This window comes from Nipponia nippon, unplaced genomic scaffold, assembly GCF_047370975.1.
Source record: "Nipponia nippon isolate SJK-2023a ecotype South Korea unplaced genomic scaffold, ASM4737097v1 scaffold_1, whole genome shotgun sequence".
Lineage (NCBI taxonomy): Eukaryota > Metazoa > Chordata > Aves > Pelecaniformes > Threskiornithidae > Nipponia > Nipponia nippon.
In genome coordinates, this window is record NW_028262290.1 from 48,073,323 (window position 1) to 48,097,374 (window position 24,052).

The following is a 24,052-nucleotide window of genomic DNA, read 5'->3' on the forward strand; positions in this document are numbered from 1 at the left end:
TTCTCTGCGTACCTCCAAGTGTTCAATTTCATCCTCTCTATACACTTCTACTATGTAGTTGAAGACGGCAAAAAAAATGCATCCTCCTCTTAGCCATTTCTACTTAAGACTGAACAAACCCACTTCTTTCCGTTTCTACTCATATATCGTATGCTTCATTTTGGAAGCTTTTCTCTGGGCTTGCTCTGGTATGTTACTGTCTGTCTCTTACTGGGATCCCCAAACTGGACATAGGACCCCAAATATGATTTCACACGTTGCTGAATAGAGAAGAATAGTTGTTCCTATCGATCTGCTGGTTATGCTGTTGCTAATGCAGGACAGCATGCTGTTGACTGTTTGCCACAGTGATACACGGGTGGTAATACCTTGTCTGAGGGTTTTGTAATAGAGCCTTTGTCTTCAAGGCAATAGGTTAAATACAGCTCAAAGGCTGCACTGAAATAAGAATAATACAGCTAGCCTGTTTGAAACAAAACAAATCCTTTTCTACTCTCCTCCTTTGATGCTGTGTGGAAATATCATCTGATAAAAGATTGATAGGTTTTGCGGGATGCGGTAGATGGTCATGTTTTTTTTGCTGCTATCATCTTCTTTTACTCCTTTCTAGGGAATTGTTCTCATGGGTATCTTTCAAGTTTCTTCAGTGAATGAAACTTGTCTGTCCCTTTGTTTCATAATTTCTGCAGGGTAATATCTGTACTACAGACCTGGTTGTTGTTTGGGAGCTATTTTCAGCTATATTCCTTTTTTAAGGTTCACATGTTACTAAAGGCTTCATTTGGAGGCAGGAAGAATTTCATTCGCTGCAGTGGTCTTTTCTTGCTTGCAGTGCAGCTTTTCACTTCAGTTCCACAAATTACAACCAAACCCTTTAACAGAAACATTTTAAAACTTTCTGATGAATAGCATCTTCCCTTTTTTTTTCTTGTGCAAAGACCAATATGAGGCTTACACATTCTTCTGCTTGATCACTATTTTCCAGTGATCAAAAGTTCCTTGGCATTCTAACTAATGGCTTGAGCTCGTTATGAGTTCAGGCAGTTTCATGGGTAAGTTTTCTGCCTTATTCTGGGAGGTGCAAAGATTTTTCCATGATGTTGGCCCAGCACAGTCATTCCTAGCACCTGATGCTGAATAAATTATTGCCGTTCAGCCATTCATGACTGTCTTTCACTTTTACCAACAGATAAGCTTTGACTAAACATGCATATTTCTTTGTGAATCACTTGTTTTGGATCTTTATCTGATAGTTTTCCTAAAGCCCTTAGGTATACTTAGTTATTAGTCAGGGAACTTACCTGCATAAGATTTCATGGAGTACTCATTTTGTGCTCTTGCTCTTAGTCAGAAAAGGGAAAAAAATACAGGCACTTATGGTGTGCAGCTAAGTTCACAAGGACAGAGTAATTATGAGACCTCATGTGAAATGAGTTTTCACTTAAGCCAGCCAGTTATTTGAATGTGTTGTTCACATCCACTGAGGAGGAGAAACCATATGCCTTGGAAACATTTATTTGAATTATGGTGCTTTGCTGACATGGCCCAATCTTTAACCATTTCCACATCTGTGTGTGGTGAAAGATAGCTTATCTACTGGCTTTTCATTACTGTTTCTACAAGTGACTATCTCTGCTTGTTTTTCTACAGCTCTTAGTCTGTTTTGGGTCATCTTTTGTATTCAAATAATGCAATGATGTTATGGGGAGCAGCATGCAATGGTTGTGCATCGTGTGGGATCTAGTGCTAGATTTGTGTGAATACAGTGCGGAGATTGGTTTCGGGGCTTTCAGATACAAAAGATGCCTTTTTGCAAGGTATCCCCAATGGTCAGTTCACTTTCTTAAATTTGCAGTTGTCCTTCGTTACCATCATGTTATTGTGCGTGTATTCTTTTTTTATTTAGTTAGTTTATGATCATACTTGGAATATTTGATTTACAGATACTACAGTTTTCTATTTTTCTCAATAACTGAACTCATTAAAACAAAATTCTGGAAGAACTGGCAAGGCTTAGGCTTAAAATGTCACTATAAAACCATTGAATTGTTGGTGTCCAAAGTCATCCTGTCTAGAGCAGTTTTTATTGAACAAATGTCTTAATGAAATTTAATTATATATTTTAAAGTTGGAGTTGAAATTTTGCTAAAATAGTAGAAATTCAAAGAAAACTATTTAAGTAAAAATATTTACTTTCCTGATTGAATCTGCCTTGAGTAGAGGGGGAAAAAAACCCAAACCAAATAAATACATAAGCTGCATTTTTAGTGGTTACAGCAATGCTGATTTTTAAATTTCTGTAGGATACTGTTTCAGAATTAACTATTGAATTATTTCTAACTTGCTAATTAATCAACCAATAGCCCGAGATTGGAGGATAGAATAGTATCAAATGTGTTAGAAGTTGTATTGAATGTTGTGTCGTGTCTCATGCTTAAAAATACTGCTAGAGAAAGAAATTTTGATTATTTTTTTTTTCTTCACCAATGAATGGAGACTTGACCAATGAGATTTCCTCTTTACTGGCTCCAATAAACAGCGAACTGACGTTTATCAAAACTCTCTGACCTGCAGTCAGAGAACTCATTCATTTGGCATGTCCTTTGTGGCAGTGAGTATACATTGTCTGGAGTATTGAAAAACATCACCACTAAAAACAATTTTGAAGACATTCTGTTGTAGCTGATACAGATTCATCCATCTGTACCATATGAATGATCCCTGTTAACCTCAGAAATATCTGTAGTTGTTGGTATTTTCAGTAGATTGAGGTGATTATCTTTCTGATATGTTTTCCATACAAGGAGGTATACGTATGCAGTCTCAAATGCAGTCTCATGATACCCATGAAATAAGTGTGGATTTATTGTTAAATTACAAATAGTGCAAAACTGGTATTAAATATTCAACAACAAATCAAGTAAAAAAATATGTTTCAAGGCATACATTTTTTTAGTTTTTTTCCAATTGTTGCGTATGTTTTAGAAACAACTTCTGATTACCAACAAATGTGTAACAATAAAATCCTGTGGAAGTTGAACACTTACTATAGGATTTATCTGTATTCTCTGTAGATTTAAATTTGTGACTAGGAACCAGTTTAGAGTAGTCCATTACTTTGGGTATCGTCATTCACTGCAAAATTGTTCAATAAATCTGTTTTACAGACTGAAGTCCCTATCCTGTATTTTCCTGTGGAAAATATTCCTAGCTACTAAAATTGTGACTGATGTTTTAGAAGCAATCTTCAGCTGAGCTCTACTTACTGTATATTTAGATTAGTTTGTAGAATTTAATCTTTAACACTTTTGTGTTAATTTGCCATGCAATGAACTCTGCCAGTAGTATATTTATAACTCTCATATTGCTGAGAATAATATCATACAACCTTGAGATGAGAAGAGGTCCATGTGGGACTTGTTCTAGAAATGTCCCCATGAGATGATTCCCCATTTACAATTACTAGTGGAGAAGTTTCTGTTAACCCATTCAAATCCATGCCAATTTTTATGCAGTATGTTGAATGTGCTTTTCGGAAGTCCTGTGAAAACAGGTGTTGACTAGCAGGTGAGTAACTCTAGGGGCAATGGTCATTTGGCAAGACCTATTTTCTGTAAGGCTGTGTTTATTGCATTTGAGTTTTGCAGTGTCCCTGGATTCTCTATGAAGTATCTCTTATCTGAGCTTTTCAGTTTTTTGGTGTTTTTTTCTTTTCTTTTTTTTTTTTTTTTTTTGAAGATCAGTGTATAATGTTGCTAGAGCTGCTCTGATGATAATCTCACTTTTTAAGTATGGGGGTGTTAACTTTTTGCTAATTGCTTTGGAAGTGTTCTTGATGTAAGGCTTTTTTTCTTGTGTGTTTTTTGGCGTTTTTCTTTTTTTTTTGTACGATAAAAGCTGCGTTTTTAAATGAAATTTGTGATCTCCAAGTCTGTTCATCTTTTCTTCTTTGGCATTTAAGAAATCATAGTTTGTAATCTCATAAATGCTTTTCTGACTATCTTGTTAAAATAACCACAGTTCTAACTTCCTGCTGTCCTTCAGAATGTTAGTCATTGATCCAGTTTTAAATTCAGTTTTTCTGTTGTATACTTTACTATGTTGATTGCTTCTAAGTGTACGGCATATTGTTTTGGCTTTGTTTTGGTGTATGTGTACAGCATGATAAATTACGAAGTTTCTATATAAGACTGAGTTTTGTGCTTTTTCTGTGAAGCTAGAAGATGATAACCTAATGCACTGTTGTGAGAAATGCTTTAATTTTTGGTGTACTGCTTGGAAGGAGCTTGATTCCCTAATGGAGAGTGATCTGTGAATGGGACTTCTTTCTTTGAAAAAAGGTGTAAATAGTCCTCGGGTGAATATTGGAATAAGAGGAAGCTACCTGAGGTAAAACATTGAGCCATTTTTAGATATTTTTGTATTTTAAGAATTAATGCATCCCTTCCCCCAGTGGTTTTGTTTTCAGTCTCACAGATAAAACTATTAATAAACTAGTGAGCTGTAAAAACTGGAGACAAAAAATGATCCGTCTGATATTTTTAACATCTCCTCTGAAATACAGGATGATCCCCTTAATGCCCTAATGTGCTTTATCAGAATGAGTTTTAAATAATGCTCTGAAACTAGGACTTTTGATGACTGACTTGGAGCTGTGTGTCCATGATTGCTGATATAGATCTGGATCAATTGCTAGTGAAGAATTCATCCGAATTACGTATGAGCTCATGCTCACACTGCAGTTGCTTTAGGTGGAACATTTAGCGTGGTGTTTATTCCAGGGTGTCCTGTATGGGTGTGTTGTTTTATACCTTGCACTGCACTTCCCATTTGCTTACCTTGTAAGCCTGTAGTCCTTCTTGCAGCTCTTTGTTAGAGGAGAAGCTGCTGCTGAAGCACTCACACACCGTTCAGGGGGTCGCACAGGCACCACCTGAGACTTTAACTGCTAGGACTGGGGTCCCTTTGTAGCAGGCAGCTCCACTGAGCTGACCGGTGCCCCTTTTCGACTCCTTGCTCACACACACAGTCACTGTTGGGTGCTTTCTCTCCCCTCAGACTCAACCCTAGGTTTCCCCAAAGCAGAGTCTCCAATACAACGTACGCCAGAGAAATTTATTGTGTGGTTCAATGGTAAAAAAAAAAACAAAACAAACCAAAACAAACCAACAAAAAAACCAAAACAAAAAACCCCAGAAAACAAAAAACAAAAACAAAACAGCTTGAGCTGGGTGCCTTCAGAGAGGGACCCCAAACAAAGAAATCCCTGGGCAATTACACCCTTCCAATTTAATATTCCCCTCTCCACATGTGACGGTTCAGTCCAATAGCAATATTTGGATCTGGGGTCTCCTTGTTCCTTATTGAGTCCTTTCTCTGTCTCCAGTGGGGCCATTGCTTTTCTTACCTCAATGGATGCAGCTTCTGCTGATGGTTGTGGCTACCTTATCTTTCTGGTCTTCACCGGTTCCAGGGCCTTCCTTCATGTAGCTCAGTAGAAGTTCAGTATACCTTCAGCGTATCTAGGTGAAAGTTCACAGCTTGCGGCCTAAGACTTTAGCAAACCTTGCTACTAATGCTATGTATTGGATGCCATTTGAGCTAGAAAGTGACTCCTACAACATCTTGAAGGTAGGAGTGACATTTGCTTTCCTCCAGTCCTCGGGCATTTCTCCCAGTCACGATGATTGATCAAAGATTATCAAGAGTGCCCTGGCAATGACATCTGCCAGCTCCCTCAGCACTCGTGGGTACATCCCATCAGGGCTATTGTGGTTAACCCCAGCTGATAACTAAGAGCCACACAGCTGCTTGCTCACCTCCCTCCCCACCCCCTCCCCAGTAAAGAGTAAAAGTGAGAACACATGGGTTGAGACAAGAACAGTTTAAGAATTGAAATAAAATAATATAGTAATAATAAATTATAATGAAAAAGAAAATAACAAAAAGAGAGAGAAATAAAACCCAAGAAAGACAAGTGATGCAAATGAAAAACAATTGCTTGCCACCAACCAAACGATGCCCAGCCTGTCGCCGAGCAGTGGCCCTCCCTGGCCAGCTTTTTCCTAGTTTATATATATATGACATGATGTCATATGGTATGGAATACCCCTTTGGCCAGTTTGGGTCAGCTGTCCTGGCCGTGCCTCCTCCCAGCTTCTTGCATATCTCCAGCCCTCTCAGTCGGTAGAACATGAGAAGCTGAAAAGTCCTTGACTTAGTGTAAGCACTACTTAGCAACAACTAAAACATCAGCATGTTATCGACATTATTCTCATACTAAATCCAAAACACAGCACTATACCAGCTACTAGGAAGAAAATTGACTCTTATCTGAGCCGAAACCAGGACAAGGGCCCATGGACTTATGTATGCCCAGTTTGCTTAAGTATTCCCAGACCTGATCCTTTTCCACCAAGGGTACATCTTCCTTGCTCCAGCCTTTCCCCCTGGTCTCTGGGACCTGGGATTCCTGAAGGCCGGTTTTGCTAGTAAAGACTGAGGCAAAGGTGGCATCAGTACTGCAGCCTTTTCCATGTCCTGTGTAACCAGGTCCCCATCTCATTGAGCAATGGGCCCACATTTTCATTAGTCTTTCTTTTGTCATCTATGTACTTACAGAAACCCTTCTTGTTGTCTTTGACATCCCTGGCCAGATTAATTTCCATTTGGGCTTTAGCTTTCCTAACTGCATCCCTGGATGCTCGGACATTGTTTCTGTATTCCTCCTACATTACCTGTCCTTGCCTCCACCTTCTGTATGTTTCCTTTTTGTGTTTGATTTTTTTTTCCAGGAGCTACTTGTTCATCCATGCAGGCTTCCTGGCATTTTTACCTGACTTCATATTCATTGGGACAGAGCTCTCTTGAGCTTGGAGGAGGTGATCCTTGGGTATCATCCAGCTTTCTTGCCCCCTCTTCCCTTGAGGGCCTTATCCCATGGGACTCCACCAAGCAGATCTTGGAAGAGGCCAGAGTCTGCTCTCTTGAAGTACAGGGTAGTGAGCTTGCTTTTCTTTCTCCTTCCTGCCCCCAGGATCCTGAACTTCACCATCTCATGGTCACTGCAGCCAAGGCTGTCTTTGATCTTCACATCTCCCATGAGCCTCTCCTTGGTGAGTATGAGGTCCAGCAGAGCACTTCCCCTCATTGGTTCCTCTGTCACTTGTGTCAGGAAGTTATCATCAATGCGCTTCAGGAACCTCCTCGACTGCTTTTATCTGGCTGTGTTGTCCCTCCAGCAGATACGGGTGTGGTTGAAGTCCCCCATGAGGACCAGGGCCTGAGAATGTGAGGCTGTTTTCGTATCTGTCTGTAGAGGGCATGGCGCACTTCTTCCTGATCAGGTGGCCTATAGCAGACACCCACGGTAATGTCACCTTTAATCTGAACCCATAAGGTCCCAGTTGGCTCCTTTTTGATTCCCAGGCAGAGCTCCATGCGCTCCAGCTGCTCTCTCACATAAAGGGCGACTCTCCTTCCTCTTCTTCCCTTCCCATCCTCCGTAAACAGCCTGTATCCCTCCATTGCAACATTCCAGTCATGGGAGCTATCCTGCCACGTCTTTGTGATCCCAATGAGATTGTATCCCTGGAACTGCACCCAGATCTCTTAAGTCATCATGTTTATTCCCCATACTGCGTGCATTAGTATACAGGCACTTGAGGGGCACCCAAGTATGTTAAGGGTCATATTCATGACAGCATAGGTAAGGTTTGTGGAAACCCATGCCAAGCTCAGGAAGATGACCAGTATTAAAGTACCAATGACAGCTGAAAAGAGGATTGCCATGGAAGTCATCAAACTCCAGCCCTCAGTATTCTGCTGTCAGTCTTGTTCCCTCACCACACTAGCAGAAAAGATGTATTTTTCTGTTACACTTCTGGCCATTGTGGATTATCTTGAATGCTTTGTTGCTGTCACTGCTCGTTGATGTGACATGTGAATTGTGCTCTTTTTCACAGGTCTTTGCTGACAAACCTGTGCCAGTAGATGAGATTTATTTTTAGGACTAAATTAATATCTTTGATTTTGGCCTGATGCTTTTAGCTTCTGAAGTAATTAATTGACTACTCAAGCATCTGCTACTACCTAAGCAGCTGTTGAATGACAGTGAAATAAACTGGTCAGGTCTGTACTCCTTGTAACTATGATTGTGTTGGAGACCCAGGTAGCTGGGACAAAGAGTGCGCAGTAAGGAAGATGTTTCATTGTGTTTATGTATTTGGGTAGAGCTGGATGGTGAGTTGACAAGCAGATCAGCCAGGAAGAGGACATGTTGGATTGGGGTAGACTACAAGAATAGCTTGATGAAAACATGGCAAGGTTTCTTCCTGTTAGCAAGAACAGCTCTTGAATACTTAGGCCAAGATGGCAGCAGACTTTGCCATGTTGGTTTTTTTTAATTTTATCTTTTCATGATGCCTGCTTTTGAGAGAAGTGTCTTTTCTAGCTTTGTCTCTCACAAAGGTCTAGTGCATTTGTTCTAGTTTTTCTCCTCTTTGTCAGAAGAAGGAAGTCGTCCTTCAACAAAGGGGAGACGCGAATGCTTTTGCAGAAAATCTGTTTTACCAAGATTTATATCTGCATTATCTGGGCTACAGTAAAGTTTGCTATAAGAATTGAGAATAGTTATATGGCCATTTTGACATTCTTGTGGACTTGTTTGAAGGTCTTAGTCTCAGTTCTGTACTGTATCAGGTTCCTAAGACTGCAACAGTAACATGTTTGAGTAGATTTTTCTAATATTCCTTGCAGTGACTTCGGGGGCAAGTCTTCCATCTCAACCATATTAGGAACAATGCTGGAGAATATGCTCGCTGGCTGCACAGCGTCCATAATTTCTGTCACTGTGTGTGTAGTAAGTGACATCTGTCTGTCTAACAGCTGAAGTGTTTGCAGTCAATGTGATTTGGTAGCAGCCAGAAAGAAATTCCTAAGGCTGGTGAACATGTAAGTAGAAGAAAAAGCACTGATCTTTCTCATTAAGAAAGGTGGTGTCATTCTTAGGAAGTTTGAAGATAGGGCCTTGTAGTGTTGATGATTAAAAGGGAACAAGAAGTAGCTAATGAAATGATTTATGGACTGTCAGAAAGAGGTCTAAGCAACGGTCTCTGAAGACACATGCTTTGGATTTGTGACCAAACCAGCATTGATAAATGCAGTGTTTTAGCTATTGCTGAACAGTTCTTGCACAGTGTCAAGGGTTTTCTGTTTTCCACTCTGTCCCCCACTGGGGGTGGGCAAGAGGTTGGGAGGGGACACAGCTGACCTGTAGTGACCAAAGAGATATTCCGTACCAAGTAACGTCATGCTCAGCGATAAAACTTGTGGGATTTTTTTTCTTCCCGAAGTAGCTGTTGCCTGGGGACTGGCAGGGCATCTGTCTCCTGGTAGTGAGTTTGGTTGGAGGTTTTTTTTGGTTTTCATCACTTTTACCCTTCTGATTCTTTCCTCCATCCCACTACAGGGGAGTGAGCAAGCAACTGGGTGGGGGCTTACCTGCCAGCTGGGTCAACCCACCATGCCTGATATATGTGAATTAAGGTTATGTTTCTATAAAACTGCTGTTCTGCAGTGTTAAAAACTCAAGTGACTTTGGGTTTTGGTGTCACGTTAAAAAGGAGAATATAGCACACAGTCTTCCAGAGGTTATCTCTGAAATCAGTATTTATTAATTGATATATATTAAAAAAGAACTTTATTTTGGTGTGCGAATAGGTAGATATTGAAGAGAAGAGCTGTACAGTAATATGTGGGGAAAGGAGAAGGGAGGATACCAAGTTGAAATATGTTAAAGTTTGAAGAAAGTCACTCTTTGTTAATGAGGAAAATTTTGTCCTATTTGAAAGGCAAAAAAATCCACTTCAGTTTTACTTTCAGGGAAGCCTTGAATTTTGAAATTGTTTGTTCGAAGGTAAATAATTATTCTTAGAGGAACAGATCAAACTGCTTTTATGTTGATTCCTAAAGAAGAAGGTTTCTTGAGTAGGTAACTTCATATATGAACTCAAGAATTGTACAGATTCCCTGAAACGTTTAATACAAACAACCTGAAAAACAGGATTTGAATGGAAAACTATGAATGTAAGAAAATAATTGGAACCCCAAAGTGCTAGTTTACAGTGAATTGGGTTAAAATTTTGAGAAGTTTTTGTACAAGTTTTCTATAAGGAAATCTGAATGTTATCTGTTGTCTTGGATCCAGTTGTTTTGGATCCCAGTAAGAATCATTCTTGTTGGGTTTCCTACCTCTGTCATCAAGCCAAGGTTGTAGGTTTTTTTGTTTTGTTTTGTTTCTGTTTTAGTGACCAGGGGGTGTTGAGACAACTTCAGGATCCTAGTTTTTGTTAACCAAAACAGCTAGTCATGCTGGCCAAGAGTTTGAGAACTATGTACCGTGCATAGCATCTGACATGTTCAGAGCCTGTCTTTTAAGTGATAATATTTCTTGTTTTAATAAGTTCTTTGAAAGCCAGGAGGCCGCCCTTCCCCCCCTGCCCCCCCCCCCCCCCCCCCATTTATTCTTTTAAAAACAAAACCATTATTGTAGGGTTTGCAAATAATGTTCCTTAAAAGATTATTTTGGTACTTGTATCTCTGGGGGTGTTGGTAATATTGTTTGCAAATGTGGTGCAGTTAGTCACTGTGTTTTCCTCTGGAAATGCTCCAGTCCTTTATAAACAGTTCTCCGGGGCTCTAGTCTCGTTGTGTTCGGCTGTAAGATATCAACTGATCTGGAGTTACTTGTGTCATGCCACTGGTGCTTGGTCATTGGATGAAGCAGAGCTCCTAATTTTCTAATTTTCTTTAATCTCTTTAGGCCAGATAAAGATTAATCTGATGTTTTTCTGGTATGTTTAGTTCTTTCCTCCAAAGTCTCAGAGCATTTTTTGGTTAGGGTAACCACTAGTTACAGCGAGCCAAGTATCTGCCAGACAAATGGGTGCTTAACATAGGTGAAATGACAGATGATCCTTTTGATCCTCTTTGCTACCCAGAGTGAAAGCAGTTCTGCAAAGAGAATTTGTCCTTCCTTTTACATTGTTTTTTGAGCTCTGTGAGTCCTGGATAGACATTTGCTTACTCAGACATAAATGCAGCTTCTTTTCCAACTTACTCTTCTATTTAGGACAAAGAATTGTCTTGAGATCAGATTTGGGGCTTTGAGTGCAAGGCTGAGACAGAGGAATATTTCATGCTGTTGTTATTAGTGAGTAGCTTAATTACTCAAAATGTTGATTTACTCACCGTTGATGCCTATAATATTTCACATATAATTATCAAACATTAATTCTTTGAGATTGGCAGTGATTTGTAGCAGTTGTATAACAAAACATCTGTTGGGGGCGAATGAATAGCAGTACATTTTGACTGAAAGTTGTGTTAACTAATGAGTAAAAAGGGGGACTATTCTATGGGACTAAAAGGTTTTCTAGACATTTTTTGTTCTATATTTCTATGATGTATATGTAAATGCATATATGAGAAATGTATCTACATATGAAAACCTTTTTATCGGTAAATTCAATTGGGTTTTGGCACTGTCAGTTGCTTTTTGTAAGTTAAAGAGAAATGAAAGTGTCATATAAAGTGTGTATTGACATTTTATGATTTTGGGGTTTTACATAGACCTGTGGTTATGAATCCATTTTATTCTTTTGTTTTGTTGCTGTTAGGTTTCACGCTTTGTGGATCTTCATCTCGAAGGATTAATGTTCACTAGCCATGGATTCAGACATAGTAACAAATATTGAACACATTATAAATGGATGTTAGAGTAATTTGGAAATACCTTATTTTAATTCAAATTCAAAATTACTTTTTGTTTTATCAGCAAACACGTATCTCTTCATGGTGCAAGCTCGTGGTATAATGTTGAGAGAAAATGTGAAAACAATAGGACACATGATCAGATTGTACACTAACAAAAATACTACACTGAATGGCACAGGTAAGAATATTTCTTATTTAATTTCATTTTTAAAAGAGCTTTATGGAAAAAAAAAAAAACAAACATGCCAAACCTTAATGACACAGCTTGATTATGACAAGCTAAGCCTAAGTCCTACTTCTCTGTAATTGAAGGCTGAATAGTTACTGTTTATCAGTTTACTTTGGTAGGAAATATTTGTCTTAGCTGTAACAAAGATATCTTAATTTAATCGTTGTTCCTTTAGTGCAATAAAATGTTTTTTTAATCATGCTACTAGGAATTTGTTACTTAAAAAGTTAATGCTCTCACCTGCATGATGATATGTTACAAGTTCAGTGGATAACATAGGTTTTTACAATAATCAATTCCTCTTTTTAAGATTATCCTGAAGGAAACAATTCTAGTGACTGTGTTGCTCAAACAACAATGTATCTTCCAGAAAACTTCACTTACTCTCCTTACCAGGCTTGTCCAGAGAAGCTGCCTTACATGAGTAAGTTTTAAACTGACCTTAATGTTTATCTAGTAAATTGGATTGTACTTAAACCAAAATACAGTTATTTTAATATAAAATATAATTGTAAGGAGTCCAAATATATAGCAGAAAATAATGAATAAAATACATCTGAGAATGTACAATAATGCTTAGCAGAATTTTGCCTGTAACTATTGTGTTGCTAAAACTTTTGTCCTCTTTACTAATCACCTAATGTGTTTTGAATTTTATTTACAAATAATTTTACTTTGTGCAAATTAAATAAGAAATGTTTTTATTAATGTGTAGGAATACTCTAACTTTATAAAAAAAGTACCGATTCAGAGTTGCGTACAAAGATTCATGAGTCAGAAACTAGTTCTCAAATCTTCATCAGCTAATCATAGTTACCTCAATATATAGGAAACTGAACAAGATGGTGTAGTGAAGTGAGAACTGATGGAGGTAAAGTGCTACAGCCCTGTCATAATGAGGAAGTAGTACTTATATAACAAGTGAAAAGTTATGATTGTTGGGAAATTTTAAAATTAAGCTTTCAAATCCAGATGTTTAAGATCCCAAGCTATTAAATAGAAATTGATTAGGTAACCCTAACTTTATTTGTATTTAACCCTAGAATTTAAACTTCTAATTATTTTGTTTGAAAGTGTTTAGTTGCAGAGGAGTCATGCAGAAATAAGAAACTGAGTACTTTGGCACCATTGCTGTGTTGGTTTGCTGGGTTTTTATAAAACCTGTAATATCACAGCTGTCCTAAGTAGCAGTATCCCAGTGTATGTAGAAGGTCTTACAAGCAGGTATTGCACAGTTAAAGCAGTTACACAAACTGAGATTGGAAGAGTTCCTTGATGTAATTCAGTGTCCTTAACCTGATTTAATAATGTGGCTGAAAGGCTGTTGGTATGACATTTTTATCTTCTTTCTGTAGACAAAGTATAGCTTTGTTTGGGAATATTCTTAAAAATTCTTGTTAAGAACTGTAAATGTTCATGTGAATTCCCCTTTCCTGCAAACTTGCCGTTTTTCAGATTCAGACAAAATTCTGGGCATTATTTCCTCTCCTCCAGCTTGTAGAGAAAACAACCCTTAAAGACCAAGAAGTGTTAGGTAGGAGACCAGATTTGAACATAAAAAGAAAGAAGCAATCACTCCTGGTGGTGACTGCTTTATCTTGACCTTCACCACTGATTGTTTGCTATTAGAGATAGTTCTTATATTGAACCTTTATAAAATTGCAGTCCCTTGGCTAAAACAGAGTTCCTTCTTAGAATCCACTATTGAGTTTTCAGCTTTTTTCTCTATGTTAGAAATTGTTGTTACATTATCAGAGTTGCTGTAGGAAGCAAGGGATAATTAAGTATAAATGGTTTTTTGTGCTTTGTATTTGGAAGAAATCATAACTTGTCAGTAATCCATGGAATTACTTCTGTTCTAGTAAATGTTTTGTAGACAGACTTAATATTTTTGAGTGAAGAACTAATAGTAGCATTAGTATAGATCTCAAAACTAAGTAGTTAAATTGAAATGTCTCATTTGCTGTCAGAATGTACCAACTAGAGAAGAAGCAGCTACAACTCCCTATAAATAAGTGTAAATATGTTACTAGAAGTGACTGTTCATTAGTCTCTGGCAGTATCTGTTATGCTAACATGTTTATTTTGCTTGCTTTGCTTTTGATATTTCAAATCAAACAAGTAAACTACTGATTCGTAAGAGAGAAAATTTGAAATAGTTTCTGAAGATATTTGTGACAGCTTCCAGGATTCTAACCTCTTATCTTTTAGGCTAACACCTGACTTAAGCTGTGGTCTGTCATTCAGCATGAGCAAGTAATTAATAGCAGTTCAGATCCATATCATACCAAACAATGTTGCTGACAGCCAAAACAAATTGCTGATCAATTTTTCTTCAAAGAAAAATAGTGGATTTTATTAGGCTAATCTAGATTCCATTAGAACTTTTTTTAATCTCAACAGAGAAGTTTATCCAGTGAAGAGTACAGTAACAGTGCTTGTTATCTGTGTTTCTTTTCAATGCCTCCAAATTCTAAACTTTGTCTCTTACATTGTAAAGATACAGACATATAGCCAAAAGCATCAGTTGCTGTTGCTTATGAACTTAAATCATGTAGAAAGCTGTTTTAAGCCAAGTAGCAATTAGGCACGGTGTGATTATATCCTTATTTCAATCTCTTTCCTTTCAGAAATAGGGTTTGACTTTCAAAATCATGTGGATGTTCTTTTCTGGAATACTGCACATGTAAACAAATAAAACTAAATAATTAGTTGAATTCTGCCAGATTAGTTAGTTCAAAACTGTGTTGGCTTCTGCTACCTGTTCTACTTGTGTATTAGTCTGCTGTCCAGGAGTGGAGGGATGAGGCAAGTTAGAAGGTGCTAAGATACATTAGTAGGTCAGCCCACTTATAGCATGTTACCTTAAAGCATTGGTGCAGATTTGTTTGCACTGACAGGTATTTAGAATTGCCAGAGTAGGGATGCATTCTCCTCTGCCATCCTTGCTATCAACCGCATTGGCTATAAGTAATTCTTCTATAGGTCTCCTTATTGCTGCTCTCATTTCCATCTTTTTTGTTAGTAATATCTTTGTACATATACTGTCCTGCTGAATTTAATAGAGAAATCATAATTTTTAATAGAAAATAGTTCACTGGATAAGTTACTGTTCAGCAAAGAGATTTATGTCTCACCCTTCGGTTTTCATGTACACCTTTTTAATAACCATGTGTGTATTTAATTGTAATCTAAATAAAACTTCTCTGAAGATTATTTAATGCAATGAAATGTTGTAGGTGGTCCTGAGATAGCCAGGGAAGACAGCTTCTTGAATCACATATATTTTGATGCTTAATAGTCTGAGGTTTTTATAGAAGTCAACTATTCTTTACATCAGCTTGCCAAATTTGTATCATGGAAGGAGTATGGTAAAATTATGTTTTGTCCCAAGTACATATGCTCTTAAAATAGGACCAGTGTGTGACTCAGTCTTTCAGGTTATAATCCACTGGTTGAGCACTGCTGTGCTAATTGATAAGCAAGACACCTATATTTCAAGATAGAAGCAGTACAAAAGAGTATTTAATCAGCATAATTTTAATACTGACTTGAGAGGTAAATGGAAAGCAGATCAGTTTTTTTTCAGTTATATCAAATAAAACTCTCATGTTAACAATTTTTAAGCAGTCTACCTAAGTCACTTCATCGTTTGTCTAAGAACTGGTACTTAATGAGCTATGAGAAATATCCAGATCTTCTAGTTTGATCACCACAGTACACTGGGGTTGAATATACCAAAACCATTTCAAATACATATTAGAAAAATATATTTTGTATTTTAAAAAAGTAAGTCATCAGTGGAGGAAATTATACTGTCTCCAGAAATAGTATATTCTAGTATTCCGTCAACTGAATAGTTAAGCTTTTCCTAATAAACAACCTGCATTTACTCTCCCCCCCACCCCCCGGCCTCATGCAATTTAGTTGGATTTCTCCTTGCCCTTCTTGATGCTTGAAAAGAGGTTGGTTATCATCTGTCTAACAAACTATTCTGTCTTGGAAAGACTTATGCTTTTGTCAGTCTCTTCCTTTGTAGATAAACAAGTACTTTCAGCCTTTCTAGACTACATAGTTTCTAAAGCTCTTTTCATTCTTGATTTTTGTACTGTAGACTTTCTCTAATTTCATTTCCTTTTGAAGCATTGTAACAGGCTAAAGCCCTGGTTATAAAACAAACTAGTAATTACCTTCTATGTCTTTCATATACCAGCGGTTAATGTATTCCAGAATGAGATTTGCCATTTTTGTGCAATTGCGTTACAGTTTATTGTCTCATATTAATAGGCAGTCCATTATAAACCATCAAAATATCTTTCTGCATACTGCAGCATAGCCAGGTATTTCCTGTTCTGTGTGTGCATGCTTCATTTCTCCTTCAGTATCAATCCATACCTCTTTTTATTAATTCCACTCTGTTGATCTCAGTATGTATTCGACTTGCTGAAATTTACTTTGTTTTCTGATTCTGTTCTTCAAAATGCTTTCTGCTTCCTCAGCTTTCTTTTTTTGTGGGTTGTATACATGTGTTTTATTGCAGCATGCTACACAGTAATAGAAGTAGTGAATACTAGGCCCAGATATTTACTGAGATGCCTTCTCCTTCCCCCCCCCCCCCCGGACAGAGAAATGCTGCTGATTTCTATTCACCCATCTCCTGCGTACTTTTAATAGTACCAAAATTTCAGGGTTTACTATAGCTACTTTTTAAACAGTCTGGAGAGAAGTTCATCATGTCTCATCAAGTTAGAAGCACCTACCTTGTATAAATACTGTTTTACCATTCCTCTTTTTTTAAATTTTCTTTTTATTTAAACTCTATAAGCATCTGATCACATCTAAACCTTTCTCAGAAGACTAAGGCATCTGATTTCTTTGTGTCATGTGTTGTTTTCTTCCTTTTCTGGTGTAGTAATTGACCTTTATTTATCTTTGTTTTCCTATTAGATTCTGTAAATAAACTGAAGGGTTCTTGTTGCTTGTCTGTCTCTTCGTAGTTGAAATTGATTTAGTAATTATTTATTTTTTTAAATTTAATGTATACATGTTTATATACTGGTCCTTTGTTGATTGCCCTTGTTTCATCTAAGTGTCTTTCTCTTTTTTTAAAGTTCTGTAGAGTTAGCTTTTTCTGGTGTATATTTATACAGTCTTTTTTCACCAATGGTCAGGTTTCCTTTTTCTTCTTCTAAAATAAATAAATAAACAAATGTGAGTTTGTTTAAATCTGCTTTTAAAAGATGTTCTCCTTATTGTGCTGTTCCTGATCCTTTTTTTCCTGTCATTTGCCTTCTTTTGAAAATTACCTTCTACATTTACAAGTATTTCTGTGTGTAGTCATACCAAAACTAAAATAGCTCTTGCAGTACCTTCTGCTTTCTTCTGAAAACAATAGTTATTCCTAGTATGCTCCAAAAATTTCAGTCTTTCCAAAAGATTTAGATAGCTAGTCAATTCAGTTGAGCTAGTTACAGCATGAAGCAACCTTTTGGACACAAATAGGATCTTTTGGGTATGAGCACCGGGGAGAAAATAGGAGTTATTTCTTTCATTAACTTTAAAATTCCAACCCTCACCAAAAGACTTAAAATTTTTAGAAAAAAAAAAAAAGTAGAATATTTTATGGTGTCTGTCAAGATAGTTACTGCAAGATTTTTATTGGATGATCTAGTATAGTAGTTGCTGAAGAACAACTTGAGCTTCTGGTTTGTGAGTGTTACGCTATTCTTCTCCCCAAATTTTCTTGATTCCTTCTAATTCTGCTTTTGAGGACAGAGTATTTACTATGAATCACTATTTCCAGTTTTGAAATGTATACACATGCATAAGCTAATGACAGACAACTTATAGCTATCAACTAAGTGTAAATATCATCTCATAATAAGTACTAACCTCATTTTTTTGCTACCATATTGTAGTCTTCATTCAATATGTTACTGAATTCCACTCTAATAGCCCTTTGTGAATGCTTTTCCTGTTTGGCTAATTAGTTCTATCAGCGGTAATTCTCAAATCCAGCTGCTTGCTGTAGATTAGTTCGATGCAGACGGTGGTGAATTAATGGATGAAAGCTGTACATGAAATGTGTGTAATTATCTAGAATTTAAATTGAGGAATTTTGTTGAGTGTAGTGATGATGCATCTTCTGGTTTTGTGGAAGTGCAGGTAGGAAGACACACAGAATTTGAGTATCAGTTCAGTAGTGCAGATGATGTGGAGTTGTTAACAGCGGTACTCGAAATGAAAGGTGACTGATTTTCTGGAATAGATACAAAATTCAAATTACTTTGCTTGTTCTGTGTCCTCTGAAATGAGTATTTTGCTTAGAGGACTTACTGAAGGAGTGTTTATATTGGGAAATACTGAAATTCATTCTGTAAAAACTGAATATTAAGAGGATAGTATAAATTATTTCTTTTTTATCTGTAGATAGTGTAAATACAAATTTCTGATGCTATTTGTCTATGATATACCTTGTAGTGTTAGATCTGTTGTCTTAACTGAAATTAATAAATAAATTTTTTTTCCTCTATTTAGGAGGCCTTATCGATGTCAATATGAGTGAAATTAGTTTTGATGAAATTCAGCAACTGTTTTCAAAAGATTTAGACATTAAACCAGGAGGACACTGGAAACCAAAAGATTGTAAGCCCCGATGGAAGGTGCGATGCTGCTTTTTCTGGTTTTTGTTTGGTTGTTTTTTTTTTTTTTCCCCTGTTGGTGTATAAGAATGGTCTACCATTGCAAGCACTCAGTCTTTTACTGCTATGTATTTTATATAATATGTAGTATGTTATAGTATATGTATTATGCTATCTGTGCTCAAGAAGAGACTAAAGCTTGAAGAAAAACTTGGGTCGACAAGAACTTCTAAAGGTTCATTAACTGTTGTTACTGAACATTTTATCATATGTCTGCAAACTTGTCCTATGTGTTTGTTGCTTAAAGTATAATGAGAAGCAAGTGAACACAAAAGGAAAATCTTATTTATATTTTACTCAGAATTTTTTTTTTAAATTTTTTGTGCAAAATTGCAATGTTTTAATTTTAATGTTTTAATTTTTTGAGCAAAATTGCAGTTCTAGCGGGAACGAGAGAGTAAAACACCAAGCCAATTTAAATGTAAAAGTTGAAAAGCTGCCCTGTGTAAGCCATGGGAGACTTGATCTGTATTGAAACATTAAAATTTAAAAATGCTAATGCAATAGCTTAATATATATATATATATATATATAATTTTTTGAAGGTGGCAATCCTTATTCCTTTTCGGAATCGCCATGAGCATCTTCCAATTTTTTTCCGTCATCTGATACCTATGTTGCAGAAGCAGCGGCTGGAATTTGCCTTCTATGTTGTTGAACAGGTAACAGCATTTACTTGAAGAGTGACTTTTCAAGATTCCTTACTAAAGGGGATTTGATATTCTTGTCAAGATTTGGATGAATCCAGAATCTAAAAATTGTTACTCTGCTGTTTGATGAAGAAGTTCAGCTCCATTCCCCAGTTTAAGCAGTGGCCAGATACATGCTGCTTTTCTTCAAGTATGGGCTGATATTTTATAACATGGCCTCTTTGAACCTATTGTCTTTCAGTTTTCAAGGGGAAAAAAAAAAAAGGTATTATGTGTAAGAATTGGAAATGGTAATTTACAGAAGGCCATTTTACAGCACATGCTCACTGAAATCCAGTTGAAGACAATAGTATTAAAGTGTATACTGTCCAGTTAATATATGTGAAATATTATGGGGTCATTAATGATATAAAATTACCAATGAGTACCTTAGCTAGGGGTCTCTTTGGAAACGGAGAGGAATGGATATGGAGGGAAAAAAAACCCTTTAAAAAAAAAAAAGTTTCTACAAGCCACAATCAAGGAATAAAGTAGTTCAGATGGGTAGCTTAAGGAATTTGTACCATTGATGGCTGTAGTAGATAGCTACATCCCTAAAGAAATTACAGGACTTCTTTTTCATGGTTTATGGAATGCAACATTTTCAGGTGACAAAGTGAAAAATTAGCAGAAAACAAAAAGATCCTCTAAATTGTCATTTAAAAAACAGCATGTAGGATTAATTTGCTGTATCAAAAGGTCTTATGTTGTCTTGTTTGCTCAAAATGGACATGAGGAGGTTTAAATTGTACTGGAAATAAAAATTATTTGAATCTGACTTTGTTAAAGTTTCTAAGAAACTGGAAGTAAGTTCTAATATAAGGTTAATTATAAATACGTAACCAAGTTGTAGGCATTTTCACAGCATTGGAAGTTTTTCTGTAGATGACTGTTTTAACAAGAAGCAAAACTTAATGTTTGTTTCTTAGTTTGTATCGGTAGTTTTTTAACTCGTAATGTCATGCTGAATTAATCCAAACCACCCATATTTTGATACTTCAGTTACTAGTGCTGTACGTTGCTAGTGCTGTTAAGTTTTGTGTGAAAGGGGAGAACATCTAGACTTTTTAAATCACAAGTTACAGTTGAGGTAGTTGGTGCTAACCAGAGCTATTGCTCTGCTTACCGAGAGGAATAACAGGCATCTTTGTCAATGCTCTTTTTTTTTTTTTTTTTTTTTAATGTGGTAGAGGATGTGTTTCTCATAGTATTGATATTTTGTCTCTTTCTTCTTGATTCTTACAATGTATCCTTTATTTTCTGTTTGAAGACAGGTACACAACCTTTTAATCGTGCGATGCTCTTTAATGTTGGGTTCAAAGAGGCTATGAAGGATGCTGTCTGGGACTGCATAATATTTCATGATGTTGATCACTTACCTGAAAATGACCGAAATTATTATGGATGTGGAGAAATGCCACGCCATTTTGCAGCAAAGCTCGACAAATACATGTACATGTAAGTAATTAGCTTTATTCATGTTGTTTCTTAAAGACCCAGAGACATTCTTAAAGTGTGAATGAATTTTGTGGCAGTATATACAGTAGGTGGAACCAATAAAACAGCCTCCTACCATGCTATCTACATAAACGAATATCTAGTTATTAAGAGGAAGGTTTAAGTTTAGTGTCTACATTTGATATGTTGGTAATTTGAAGACGATATTTATAATCTCCAATGTTGAACTTGTTGCAGTGAGGTTGATCTTTAAAAAAAAAAAAAAAAAACCAACAAAAAAAAAAACCAAAAAAACCAAAACCAACCAACTAAACAAAAAAAGGATGGCTATATGTGTCAAGGGGGAAAAACTTACCTTGCTTATTAGAAATCTTTTCTGGCTATGTAAGCCTTTGCGGTGGCTGTTAACAAAGATAAGCAGATAATCTGCAGCAAAATACTACAGGAAAAATGTCTTACTTAATTTTCTCATAAATGTACAATTTATTTCTGCTTTGTACTGCTTTTTAAACAGAAGATTTTCTTATTGCTAGACCATTTAATATCTTGTATTCAGTCTCTGTTGAAATTTGATGAATGTAGTTGGTCCTGCAGTTTTGTTAGCTCTTTTCCTTCTGCCATTTTACATTAATGATGTTTCACTTGCTCTTTAACACTCTGCTATTGCATGATGCTCTTCTAATCACTTCACAGAAAGCTGTAGCTTATTGCTTGCTGTATCCTGAAATTGTATTTGTGAAGTTGATCAACCTGAGAACCTGGTCAGCCTGACAGATCAAAAGCAATGCATTGAAAACATGTCTGTGTGTTTGGACTTCAGGTTTTCAGCCAATTAGCAGTCAAACCTTTAAAGATTTTATATGTATTTATAAATATATAAATAAACACATATAAATATATAACAGATTTCATCTGTCATTTTATAAAATACTCTATGTATTTATGTATACATGTGTAAAATTTATAGACTAAATACAGATAAATATTTACAAAACATGTTTACGAAATAGATAAATCTATACATAAATACACATGTATAAAATACGAAAATAGATACATGTTTCTGTATATATACAAAAAAGTGCATGTGCACCACACACACATAACCTACATATGAATAAAAACCTCAAACAGTTCCATAAACTGTCATGCCCCCAATTGTTTTTATTTCTGGTTGGTGGGTTGCTTTTGGGATGTTGATGGTTTTTTGTTGCTTGTTTTCTTTTGGGGGGGGAGGTTTGAAGGGTTTTTAGAGCACCTGTTATTTTAGTTAGATGTTGAAACGGATATATAGTAACAACCTTCCCCAAAAGCTATTAAGATTTGTTTGGATCCTGTGTTTCCACAGAGATCAGAAATTACATGACTGTATTTCTTTTTCTTTCCTCTTGCATTCTGGAGTTATTTGTCCTTCAGTGTGGCAATTGTGTCCTAAGCAATGGTAAATCTTTTTGTAGATAGTCCTAACTCCTTGAAGGTTCCACATTTCGAAGCGTCACCTGAGAAATATGTTTGATTCCTTTTGTTTGATGAAATTGTGTGCTGTTTTTGAAAGAGGAGCACCCTTTGCTGTGGCAGGTTCTGGGTTAAGGATGCAAGTTAACATTGATGGAAGTAAATATAGATACTTAAATATATGGGGTTTTTTTTAGATTGACAAAGTGTTTTGGGAACTGGAAGTCACATTGCGTGGGCTTTAGTGTATGTTATGTTATATAGCTATAGTGACTGTTCATGTTGACCAACTGCTTAATAATATGTGTTAGTAATTACTGTATGCTTACTGACAAAAAAGCCTATAGGTCCTTTTGGTTCAAAAGTTTAGCTTCTAAAACTGGAAAATTGTTCTTTAAATAAGTATGTGTTTCACTGTGGTTGAATATGTACTGTTAAACTGTTCCTCTCAAGTTTTAACAGTTCTGTAGAGTATAGTCATGAATTAAAATTACTGAATTGATGCATTACTGATTTGTAATTTTTTCAGTTGATTAAAGAGAGGGGTTTTTTTCAGTTGAATAGTGTCAAAATACAATAGTTTGAGGGCTTCACTTTACAATTCAGCTTTGGGTCTAAATCAGCCATCTGAAATATGTGATAGACTTTTGTTTCATGTACTGGCACTAATTTGAGCTACAGTCTAAGAGTACCTTTTATGCATATCAGACACTACTGCAAACATTGTATTCAACTTCCGTATATGTTACTAATGCCAGAGATCTGTGAACCAGTTTCCCTTAGTGAATACATTCAGCATCTATTCATGTCCTTAGTTTGGGGAGGTTCTTGTTTTTTTGAAAGGTACTGTTCAAAGAGAGGGCTACCTATCTAAGTTCAGCTAATAATACAGAATTTTTCTTTTTGTTTTCAGTCTTCCATACAATGAGTTCTTCGGTGGTGTAAGTGGCCTGACAGTGGAACAATTCAAGAAGATCAATGGGTTTCCAAATGCCTTTTGGGGATGGGGTGGAGAAGATGATGATCTTTGGAACAGGTGAGTGTTCAGTGCTTATGTCTTTCTCATTGTTCTGTGGTATCCACCCCTTGAGAGTAATTAGGTGTTTTTTCTTTCAGTTGTTACTTTTTTTTTAAATTTGTTTTAAATGAACAAATTCTAACATTTCTAAAGAGTTCACTTCAGAAATATCAGAACATACCATTTGAAGGGATAAGTATGATGTTCTTTCTTCTTGGCCTGGGGACAGTTAACAGGCTTTTAAGAGGTAGGTCTTGTAACAAATAACGGATATAACAACAGATAACAGTATTAAGCATATTTAGTCTCATTCCTGCTAGTCTTCTGTGCGTTACTTTTTTATTTTAATTTGCATCTCTTGCATTATGGAATACCATCCCACAGACATGTAGAGTAAGCATGAGTTTAAGTGTCTTTCATGTCTTAGGAGCAGTGTTTGAGAGAGAGCTTAATTTGTGGCTATATTGATAGTCACAAATTGGACAATGTACAACAATGCTCACTGTATTACTAACTACTCACAGTAAACAACTGTAAAATGTTTCAGTTGAGCTGTTCAAACTGTCTGCATGAGTTTATATATAAAGATATGTATTTTAAAGGAAGAGTTTGTATGTTTTTATTCTTTTTCCTTACTATTTTCATATTTTTATGCTGTTGTGCTTTAAGAATGAAGCAGGAAATACTGAATATGAAATTATTATTATTTCACACTTTATTGGTTCTG

The 24,052-nt window shown here is 36.3% G+C and overlaps 1 protein-coding gene across 4 annotated transcripts in view; it reads left to right on the forward strand.

Moving 5' to 3' along the window:
* B4GALT6 (beta-1,4-galactosyltransferase 6) overlaps positions 1 to 24,052 on the forward strand; it is a 38,062-nt gene that overhangs the window by 5,763 nt on the left and 8,247 nt on the right. For 2 of the 4 annotated variants that reach the window (XM_087754405.1, XM_087754375.1), the window contains exons 2-7: positions 11,837 to 11,953; positions 12,315 to 12,428; positions 18,542 to 18,666; positions 19,251 to 19,367; positions 20,665 to 20,852; positions 23,221 to 23,343. In XM_087754405.1, coding sequence (XP_087610531.1) covers positions 11,837 to 11,953; positions 12,315 to 12,428; positions 18,542 to 18,666; positions 19,251 to 19,367; positions 20,665 to 20,852; positions 23,221 to 23,343 — 784 coding nt within the window. Of the gene's footprint in view, positions 1 to 7,036; positions 7,116 to 7,348; positions 7,370 to 11,836; positions 11,954 to 12,314; positions 12,429 to 18,541; positions 18,667 to 19,250; positions 19,368 to 20,664; positions 20,853 to 23,220; positions 23,344 to 24,052 lie in introns of those variants that run through there. The other 2 variants (XM_087754384.1, XM_087754394.1) reach the window with 2 other exon arrangements.